General features: G+C 40.4%; 1 protein-coding gene across 4 annotated transcripts in view; it reads left to right on the top strand.

Moving 5' to 3' along the window:
* The window catches only part of LOC132815728 (tyrosine-protein phosphatase non-receptor type 3-like), a 215,342-nt gene that overhangs the window by 94,997 nt on the left and 108,873 nt on the right, over positions 1–11,472 (top strand). For all 4 annotated transcript variants that reach the window (XM_060824825.1, XM_060824826.1, XM_060824827.1 and 1 more), the window contains 3 exons: positions 1,460–1,523; positions 6,581–6,753; positions 7,803–7,937. In XM_060824825.1, the coding sequence (XP_060680808.1) occupies positions 1,460–1,523; positions 6,581–6,753; positions 7,803–7,937 (372 nt within the window). The remainder of the gene's footprint in view (positions 1–1,459; positions 1,524–6,580; positions 6,754–7,802; positions 7,938–11,472) is intronic.

Raw genomic sequence — 11,472 nt, 5'->3', positions numbered from 1 at the left:
ATACCCATTTTTTGCTGAATCTTGAGCATTTGACATGTTTCAATAAGGGTGCGCCCCATTTTTCTATACTTCAATCTACTCAATATCTCCTCATAAGCAAATCCCTCCATACCTGGAATCTCCTAGTGAACTTCTTTAGACTGCCCCCAATGCCAATTCATCTTCCCATAGATTAGGAAACCAAAACTATTCACAATAATTTAGATGTTGCCTGATTAGTGCCTTCTATAGCTTTAGAAAGACTTTGCTACCTTCATACTCTATTCCCTTTGAAATGAAGGACAATGTTCTATTTGCCTTTCCTATTATACGCTGAACTGGGGTGCCAACTTTTTATGCATGAGGAATGCCAAATCCCTCTGTGCTGCAAGTTTCTGCCGGCTGTCTGTGGTAGTGTGTCTCTTTGTCCCTCTCCCTCTGGCTTTGCTACAGTCTCTTTGTCGCAGTCTCTGTCTCTTCACCCTGCCCCAACCACCACTAAACAGCAATCTCCTTATCTTCCTGCCGAAGTGTATCACCTCACATTTTCCAACTATTTCATTGTATTTCATCTGCCATGCTTTTGCCCACTCATTTCACCTGCTTATATTCCACTGTTGATTCGGTGTCATCCTCAGCATTTGCCTTCCCGCCTGTTCTTGTGTCATCCACAAAATGGTTAGAATATATTCACTTGCATCATTCAAGTCACTAATATATATTTTTAAAAATTGTGGCCACAGCACTGATCCTTGCAGCACTCATAACAAATTGCAATTGTGAAAATGTTCCCTTATCCCAACTCGATCTTCTATTAGTTAGCCGGTCTCCTGTCCTTGCTAATGTACTACTCCCAATACCATAGCTCATCACTTATTAAGGAGCTTTATGTGTAGTATCTTATCAAATGCCACCTTGGAAATTGAAATGTATTACATCCTTATCTCCTTTATCTATGATGAGGAGGTGCGAGTGTTGGACTGGGGTGGACAAAGTTAAAAATCACACAACACCAGGTAAAGGTCTGACAGGTTTATTTGGATATACTAGCTTTCGGAGCAGCTTGCAAATAAACCTGTTGGACTATAACCTGGTGTTATATGATTTTTAACATTTTCCTTTACCTAGCCTACTTGTTGCCACTTCAAACAATAAATTTCTCAGACCTGTCATAAAATAGTCAATAGAAGAGATCTTATAGCCATTGTCAGATTTTTATCTTTGCTGATTTATTCCATTTGAAGTTATTGCTCAATAAAAATCAGGAGAGTCGTAATATGGACTCATGACGATTTTCATCATTTTTACACAATAGCATGAAGTCAAGATTGACTCTATTAAAAAACAAATTTCCCCTAAGTGTTCTAAATATTGTATTGTATACTTTTTGTCATTCTGCCAATTAAAACCTTTAGTTTCAGTAATGCAGAACTCCAGATTTTTTTTAAATACCGGTATATTTAGAATATTCTTTTTTCAGGGTAAATATAACAAAGATTTCTTTCAAGAGGAAACGTTTCTTCATTCAGCTAAGGGAAAAACCTGTAAGTACTGTACATTTATATTGTAATCAATAGATGTGCTTGTGTAGTTGATTAGATTTTCATGATGAATAGCAGATCTCATGTGCTGTGCAAGTTGGAGTGTACACGGCTTGATAGCATTTGGGGATTTCATACCATATAGGTGATGATAATGGGATCAGCAACTGCAGTAAGTAAATGCCAGCTTACACTTATACTTGATGGCATTTGTGAATTTTTGCTGGTGCTTTTTGTATAACAAATGAGCAACTTTTATTTAATGCATATTTTGGAGTGCAGGTTCATAGCTCCTTGAAAGTAGAGTCGCAGGTAGATAGGATAGTGAAGAAGGCATTTGGCATGCTTTTTCTAATTGGTCAGATTATTGAGTACAGGAGTTGAGGTAATGCTGTGGCTGTACATTGGTTAGGCCACTGTTGAAATATGCGTGCAATTCTGGTCTCCTTCCTATCGGAAAGATGTTGTGAAACTTGATAGGGTTCAAAAAAGATTTCCAAGGATGTTGCCAGGGTTGGAGGATTTGAGCTATAGGGAGAGGCTGAACAGGCTGGGGCTGTTTTCCCTGGAGCGTCGGAGGCTGAGGGGTAACCTTATAGAGGTTTACAAAATTATGAGGGGCATCAATAAGATAAACAGACAAAATCTTTTCCCTGGCGTCGGGGAGTCCAAAACTAGAGGGCATAGGTTTAGGGGAGAGGGGAAAGATATAAAAGAGACCTAAGGGACAACTTTTTCACACAGAGGGTGGTATGGGTATGGAATGAGCTGCCAGAGGAAGTGGTGGAGGCTGGTACAATTGCAACATTTAAGAGGCATTTGAATGGGTATATGAATAGGAAGAGTTTGGAGGGATATGGGTTGGGTGCTGGCAGGTGGGACTTGATTGGGTTGGGATATCTGGTCAGTGTGGACAGGTTGGACCGAAGGGTCTGTTTCCATGCTGTACTTCTCTATGACTCTTTATACATTATCCGTTCTGAATTGTAAAACTGAAAATATGCAGCAACTATGCTACAAAGAGCATGTCTGCACTTTGCTAGTGCTGAATGATATGAGGTTTTCACAAGCTAAGTATATTGTAGTATGTCCCATCATGGAAAAGATCTTTTATAAATAGACTTTGAAAGGTGAACTTTGAAAGGTGAAACAAACACGTGACAATGTGACAATAGTCCTGAAGTTTTGCAGGACTAGGGTGGGATTAACTTTTAACTCACTGTTGGATAGCTGGTATTTTTTCAGTGAAGATGGAGGAAGCAGAGTATTAGGTGGGAGTGGTGTAATATCCAGTATCTTTATCTCTATAAATATTGGTGTTTTATGATTAGTTCTTAGAAATAGTAAGATATTAGTTGGCTTCCAAAATTCATGTTATACTAATTCCAAATTTCTATGAAAAGACTTTTACAGATCTGAATTTAAAGAATATAATCCATAACCAGGCAATGATCAAAACTTCTAGAGGATAGGGATAGGATGATTGAGCAGATGAATGCTGAGGAGCTGGTGTATGGAAGAAGGATTCATTGAAATCTCTTCTGGGGTAAAAGTGACCTGTACAAGATTACACCTGAATTGGAAGGGAACTAATATACTGGCAGGGACATTTGCTGGAACTGCTTGGGAGGATTTAAACTATTTTTTTTGGGGGGGTGGGTGTGGGGGGAGGTTGGTATGGGGAAGCCAGGGTGATACAAAGAAAGAATCCACCTGAGACTGCTACAGTTGAGAAAATAAGTGAGTCAAACAATCAGCAGGCGAGAACAAGGTAGGACTAATAAATTAAACTGCATTTATTTCAATGCAAGAGACCTAACAGGGAAGACAGATGAACTCGGGGCATGGTTAGGAACATGGGACTGGGATATGACAGTAATTACAGAAACGTGGCTCCGGGATGGACAGGACTGGTAGCTTAATGTTCCAGGACACAAATGCTGTAGGAAGGACAGAAAGAGAGGCAAGAGAGGAGGGGGAGTGGTGTTTTTGATAAGGGATAGTAGTACAGCTGTACTGAGGGAGGATATTCCCAGAAATACATCCAGGGAAGTTACTTGGGCGGAGCTGAGAAATAAGGAAGGGATGATCACCTTATTGGGATTGTATTATAGACCCCCAAATAGTCAGCAGGAAATTGAGAAATAACTGAAATCTCCTTACAAATTTATCTGTAAGAATAATAGGGTGGTTATGGTAGGGGATTTTAACTTTCCAAACATAGACTGGGACTGCCATAGTGATAATGGTTCAGATGGAGAGGAATTTGATAAGAGTGTACAAGAAAGTTTTCTGTGTCAGTATGTGAATGTATCTACTCGAGAAGGTGCAAAACTTGACCTACTCGGGAATTAAGGCAGGTGACTCAGATGTCAGTGGGGGAGCACTTTGGGGCCAGTGATGATAATTCTATTCGTTTTAAAATAGTATTGGAAAAGGATAGACCAGATTAAAAGTTGAAGTTTTAAATTGGAGGAAGGCTACTTATGAAGGTATTAGGCAAAAACTTTCAAAAGCTGATTGGAGGCAGATCTTTGCAGGTTAAGGGAAGGCTGGAAAATGGGAAGCCTTCAGAAATGAGATAACGAGTGTCCAGAGAAAGTATATTCCTGTCAGGGTGAAAGGAAAGGCTGGTAGGTGTAGGGAATACTGGTTGACTAAAGAAATTGAGGGGTTGGTTAAGAAAAGAAGGAAGTATATGTCAGATATAGACAGGAGAGATCGAATGAATCCTTACAGTATAAAGGCAGTAGGGGTATACTTAAGAGGGAAATAGGAGGGAAAAAAGGGAACATGAGATAGCTTTGGCAAATAGAGTTAAGGAGAATCCAAAGGGGTTTTATAAATGCATTAAGGACAAAAGGGTAACTAGGAAGTGAATAGAGCCCCTCAAAGTTTAGCAAGGCAGCTTTTGTGTGGAGCCACAGGAAATAGGGAAGGTACTAGATGAGTATTTTGCATCTGTGTTTACTGTGGAGAAGGACATGGAAGATATAGAATGTGGGGAAATAGATGGTGACATCTTGAAAAATGTCCATATTACAGAGGAGGTAGCGATGAATGTCATGAAACGCATAAAGGTGGATAAATCCCTAGGTCCTGATCAGGTGTACCCGAGAGCTCAGTGGGAAGCTCGGGAAGTGATTGCTTGGCCTCTTACTGAGATATTTGTATCATTGATAGTCACAGGTGAGGTGCCAAAAGACTGGAGGTTGGCTAACGTGGTACCAGTATTTAGGAAAAGTGGTAAGGACAAGCCAGGGAACTATAGACTGGTGAGCCTGACGTCAGTGATGGGCAAGTTGTTGGAGGGAATCCTGAAGGACAGGATTTACATGTATTTGGGAAGGCAAGGAGTAATTAGAAATAATCAACACTGCTTTGTGCGTGGGAAATCATGTCTCATGAACTTGACTGAGTTTTTTTTGAAAAAGTAAGAAAGAGAACTGATGAGGGCACAGCAGTGAAATGATTTATATGGGCTTCAGTAAGGCATTCGACAAGGTTTCCCATGGGAGACTGGTTAGCAAAGTTAGATTTCACGGTATACAGGGAGAACTAGCCATTCGGATATAGAACTGACTCAAAGGTAGAAGATGGAGGGTGCTGATGGAGGGTTGTCTTTCAGACTGGAGGCCTGTGACCAGTGGTGTGCCACATGGGTCGGTGCTGGGTCTATTATTTTTCATCATTTATGTTAATGATTTGGATGTGAACATAAGTTAGTAAGTTTGCAGATGACACCAAAATTGAAAGTGTCGTGGACAGTGAAGGAGGTTACCTCAGATTACAACGGGACCTTGATCAGAAGGGCCAATGTGCTGAAGAGTAACAAATGTAGTTTAATTTAGATAAATGCGAGGTGCTGTATTTTGGGAAAGTAAATCTTAGCAGGACTTATACACTTAATGTAACGTCCTAGGGATTGTTGCTGAACAAAGATACCTTGGAGTGCAGCTTCACAACTCCTTGAAAGTGGAGTCGCAGGTAGATAGAATAGTGAAGAAGGCATTTGGTATGCTTTCCTTTATTGGTCAAAGTATTGAGTACAGGAGTTGGGAAGTTATGTTGCGGCTATACAGGGCGTTGGTTAGACCACTGTTGGAATATTGCGTGCAATTCTGGACTCCTTCCTTTGGGCAGCACGGTGGCACTGTGGTTAGCATTGCTGCCTCACAGCGCCAGAGACCCGGGTTCAATTCCCGCCTCAGGCGACTGTGTGGAGTTTGCACATTCTCCCCATGTCTGCGTGGGTTTCCTCTGGGTGTTCCAGTTTCCTCCCACAGTCCACAAATGTGCAGGTTAGGTGAATTGGCCATGCTAAATTGCCCAAAGTGTTAAGTGAAAGGGTGAATGTAGGGGAATGGGTCTGGGTGGGTTGTGCTTCTATGGGTCGGTGTGGACTTGTTGGGCCGAAGGGCCTGTTTCCACACTGTCAAGTAATGTAATCTATCGGAAAGATGTTGTGAAACTTGAAAGGATTCAGAAAAGATTTGGAAGGATGTTTAGAAGGGTTAAAGGATTTATGCTATAGGAAGAGGCTGAATAGATTGAGGCTGTTTTCCCTGGAGCACCGGTGACCTTATGGAGGTTTATAAAATCATGATGGGCATGGATAGGATAAATAGACAAAGTTTTTTCCCTAGAGTGGGGAGTCCAGAACTAGAGGGCATAGGTTTAGGATGAGAGAAGAAAGATATAAAAGAGACCTGAGGAGCAACTTTTTCATGCATACAGTAGTGTTTATATAGCATGATCTGCCAGAGGAAATGGTGGAGGCTGGAACAATTGCAACATTTAAAAGGCATCTGGATATGTATATGAATAGGAAAGGTTTCGAGAGATATGGACCAAGTGCTGGCAAATGGGCCTAGATTGGGTTGGGATATCTGGTCGGCATGGACGAGTTGGACCAAAGAGTCTGTTTCTGCACTGTACATCTCTATGACTCTAGGTGGTTGAGGTGTGCTTTTTTTTTTCAATATGTTTGTTCAAACACAACTTTCTGCAACCATAATTGAAGATGTCTAACTTTGCTAATCTATTCATTTAATTGACAGAACGAATCTCAAGAGTGTGTTATTGGATTTAATATGCTTAATTATAGAGCATGTAAAATTCTTTGGAAATCATGTGTAGAACATCACACATTCTTTCAAGCAAAGAAGACACTACCTCAAGAGAAAAAAATGCTTTCAAACTATTTTACACTCGGCCACAGAAACCAGAACAGGTTTGCTTGCATTCGTAATTCTTTTAAGAAGTAATCTTCAACTCTTTGCAGAGATGTGCATTTATTCATCTAACGTTGTATATCTGTTGTGACTTACTGAGCTGTATTCGTTAAATTGTTTTCATGAATTAATGGTTGTCCTGACTTTCATGATCACGCATAGTATCAGTAACACAGTCCATTTTGGATACTGTGAAATGAATAATCCTTGTAATCTTTACCCAATTTTCGTTTACTTTTTTGCCCTAGTTCGTGCATTCATCCTGATTGCACAGCAAACAATGCAAAATTATGTCTTGAACAAAGATTTACTTTTGCAGTACTTTTTAAAAACAGGTTTTTCAATGTAGATATACTTGGATGTTTGTATTTATTTTTCAGATTATTTCATTTCAAGAACATTGGATTGCGGTTCATGGCAAATTAGTGGAGACATAAAATACATGAAAAGAAACATAAGAGCAGAGATATTTAGTTCAGACATGGAAGTATTGGTTTAGGTAACCAAGTTTATTTTCTAGGATGAAGTAGGCTGGTTAGAATTCCTTAAGAGTGACCATATCTAGAGGGAAGAAAGGCACGAACCAGAGTTTCAGCAATAAGGAGCTGAGGCAGAGAACACAAGAATAGTCCATTCTTACACCTCGCCCCTCAAACCCAGAGCCTGGGACAGTACCACTGTGTCTTCTCAGCTAAAAACTTTGACAACAGGTATTTTGGTACTGTGACAGGATAGGAAGCCTGATTTGAGGGATGTACGCATGAAGTTCTTTCATGAAGGGAATGTGCTTGGGTTCTAAATAAATTGTCCAAGGAACCTGGAGAGCAAAGAGAAATTGTAAATATGATTTAGAATTTATGAAAATAGGAGTCAAGGATTTTTTTTTGAGGCGGTCATGGTGATGGTTTTGTATGTGTATTATATCAAACTTGATATTTAAAAAGAGTGAATAAGTTTTGATTCTCCAGCATTTGTTCTTTACCTTGAAAGGACATGAAACTAAAAAAAGAATCACAATTTTAAAGTTTTTAATCTTTGTTTGCCATAGGACAGTTACCAATCAGTTCTGTCATCGTGTCATTGGTGGCATGGTCTGGAATCCAATATTAAGAAAGTCTGTATCAGTTGAACAGTTGGAAACCAGAAGTTTGCCTTCGCGCTCTCCACCATCTACACCCGATTGGTAAATAACTTAACAAAAATGTTTTATCCCATTATAGCAAGCTAACGTCTTTATTGTTTGGAACTAGAATAAAGAGAACAGCACAATAGTATAACACACGTGTTCTAATATGTCCTGCAAGTGTGACAGGAAATGTGATAGATACCAATTTCAGTGGGGTATGTGTCTGAAAGGCCATATTTTGCTGAAATAAAATGCCAGAGATGACATCTTCTCATTCAACCAATGCACAGCTCCAATATAAAGTCACATTGGTTAAGTCCTAAGAATCAGTCAGCTGTTTTTCCCCTCAGCTAGTATAATTATTTTTAATTAACCTGTTCAGACATGTTGAAACACACTGAGGGCACTTATACCTAGGCCTTCAATTCCAGAGGCAGGGACAGCACCACTGTGTCTTCTCAGCTAGGATAGATATTTATTAAACAAACTGGTCAGAGATGTTATTACTCATCTCTGGAGAAGGTGGGACTTGATCCTAAGTCTCCTGGCTCAGAGGTAGGAACATTACACCTCTGCCATAAGAGCCCGCCCTCGCAGCTCGGATAAATAGCAGACGGAAATGAAGAACAAATGTGGAACATTTGCTATTACTAACAAATTAGTTATACAAGTTTGAAGATAGAAGCTGTGGCCCTGAGCATATTGGTTGTAGGAGTCTATGTTTGGACCTGAGCCCACATGAAGATTAAAATCTCAAATTCCACAATTAAGCACCCACAAAGACGCAGACAATTAACTAAAATTATCACATTGAGATGCCCCAAGCAAGTAGGAAAAAGTGCATTAGACAATTATAGAACAGTAAATTCTGATGTGATATTTGGCTGGTTTTGAGTTATCCACTTAAATCAACTCTAAGATTAATAGAATATTCTACCCAACACCCGGTGTAGAATGGAATATGGGTAGAAAATCATTTAACTTGTGATTTTTGCAAGAATAACAAGAAATGCAGCTATACCTCTGACGGTTTATTTTTCTATTTGTATAACATCTGTCTGCACAGTGGTGTGATATTCCATTGGACAGGATGGGTCCAAAAAATGACTCATTCACCATTGTAACCAAATAATTGTAACAATTTTAGAAAGAAACAACCTTTGTTCAAAATGTTTTCTAACTATTCTACAGCCCCATTTATCTATGTTGTCAGGGGTGCAGCTTGACCTGTGTACCATGTTTTGAGAGGAATAGTATTTAGAGAGATTGATATAAAAGGCATGTTTAACCTCAGTATAATTAGTAAAATCTCTCACTGGATTGCATACCGTTGTTCAAAGATCTAATCCCCTTCCACTTTATCACAATGCACACTTTTATTACAATTACCATGCAATTTCAGATTGTCTTGCAAGTTCCCAAATATTCACCGGGTGGTTACGCGGATAGATCAAGCTAGTCAAATAAACAACTGTGGAATTTCCTGGACTTAATTTGAATGGATTTATAAAGACTTGACATGCTAGTTTCCCTTCTCTTCCTCCTTGCTCTCACTTGCTCTTGCCTTCCACCACCTCCCCTCACCCTCCCCCCACCCCACACACACACACCAAAGTGATTTGTTTCCACAGATATACCACTAGGTGGGGTCCAGTTACTGGGAACTGCCTCTCAGGATTCTTAGTTGTATTTAAATCCACTTGTGATGGTGATTGTTTTAAGATGCGCTTGACTTAAATTATTCATCAAGTAAATGTTTAAAGCATACTATATGTAGTTACTTTATGTCGATATTGTCATAGCACTAATTCATGGAATATATTTTGGTTCCATTGAAAAGGAATGCGTCTCCGTATAAAAAGTGTGGGCACCCAGGGATATCATCTGCAGACCTCGCCATAGTCTAGAATTTCCATGAAAATGGGTTAAAAGTAATCTAGAATTGCTAGGGCAATGGGCCAAACTTGTTCCTAATTCTCCCCACAAAGATGACAGTGATGTCTTACATTTTCACGGCAATCTGAGAGATCTGTCAAGTCTAGAAGAAAGAAGAGAAAATCTAGCTAAGAGTGGATAGTAAAAAGAGTTTGAATATCTCTCCCTCTTGAGAGACATTTGAATGCTATTCCCTATCCTAAAAAGACTGACTTTAAAAGAATAACTCCCAAAAATCATGGGGCTTTGCTTGTACTCTTAGGAAATCTTCACTTAGAGTCACAGAGTCATAGAGAAGTACAGCATGGAAACAGACCCTTCAGTCCAACCCGTCCATGCCGACCAGATATCCCAACCCAATCTAGTCCCACCTGCCAGCACCCGGCCCATATCCCTCCAAACCCTTCCTACTCATATACCCATCCAATTGCCTCTTAAATGTTGCGATTGTACCAGCCTCCACCACACCCTATGGCACGTACCACCCTCTGCGTGGAAAAGGTTGCCCCTTAGGTCTCTTTTATATCATTCCTCTCTCACCCTAAACCTATGCCCTCTAGTTCTGGACTCCCTGACCCCAGGGAAAAGACTTTGCCTATTTATCCTATTCATGCCCCTCATAATTTTGTAAACCTCTATAAGGTCACCCCTCAGCCTCCGACGGTCCAGGGAAAACAGCCCCAGCCTGTTCAGCCTCTTCCTGTAGCTCAGATCCTCCAACTCTGGCAACATCCTTGTAAATCTTTTCTGAACCCTTTCAAGTTTCACAACATCTTTCCGATAGGAAGGAGACCAGAATTGTATGCAGTATTCCAAATATGGCCTAACTAATGTCCTGTACAGCCGCAACATGACCTCCCAACTCCTGTTCTCAATACTCTGACCAATAAAGGAAAGCATACGAAATGCCGCCTTCATTATCCTATCTACCTACGACTCCACTTTCAAGGAGCTATGAATCTGCACTCCAAGGTCCCTTTGTTCAGCAACAATCCCTAGGACCTTACCATTAAGTGTATAAGTCCTGCTAAGATTTGCTTTCCCAAAATGCAATACCTCACATATATCCGAATTAAACTCCATCTGCCACTTCTCAGCCCATTGGCCCATCTGGTCAAGATCCTGTTGTAATCTGAGGTAACACTCTTCACTGTCCACTGCATCTCCAATTTTGGTGTCATCTGCAAACTGTACCTCTTATGCTCGCATCCAAATCATTTATGTAAATGACAAAAAGTAAAGGGCCCAGCACCGATCCTTGTGGCATTCCACTGGTCACAGGCCTCCAGTCTGAAAAACAACCCTCCACCACCACCCACTGTCTTCTATTTTTGAGCCAGTTCTGCATCCAAATGGCTAGTTCTCCCTGTATTCCATGAAATCTAACCTTGCTAATCTGTCTCCCATGGGGAACCTTGTCGAACGCATTACTGAAGTCCATATACATCTACTGCTCTGCCCTCATCAATCTTCTTTATTACTTCATCAAAAAACTCAATCAAGTTTGTGAGACATGATTTCCCACACACAAAGCTATGTTGACTATCCCAAATCAGTCCTTGCCTTTCCAAATACATGTACATCCTGTCTGTCAGGATTTCCTCCAACAACTTGCCCACCACCGAGGTCAGGCTCACTGGTCTATAGTTTCCTGGCT

This window comes from Hemiscyllium ocellatum, chromosome 5 (genome assembly GCF_020745735.1).
Source record: "Hemiscyllium ocellatum isolate sHemOce1 chromosome 5, sHemOce1.pat.X.cur, whole genome shotgun sequence".
Lineage (NCBI taxonomy): Eukaryota > Metazoa > Chordata > Chondrichthyes > Orectolobiformes > Hemiscylliidae > Hemiscyllium > Hemiscyllium ocellatum.
This window is presented reverse-complemented; position numbering and strand designations above follow the sequence as displayed.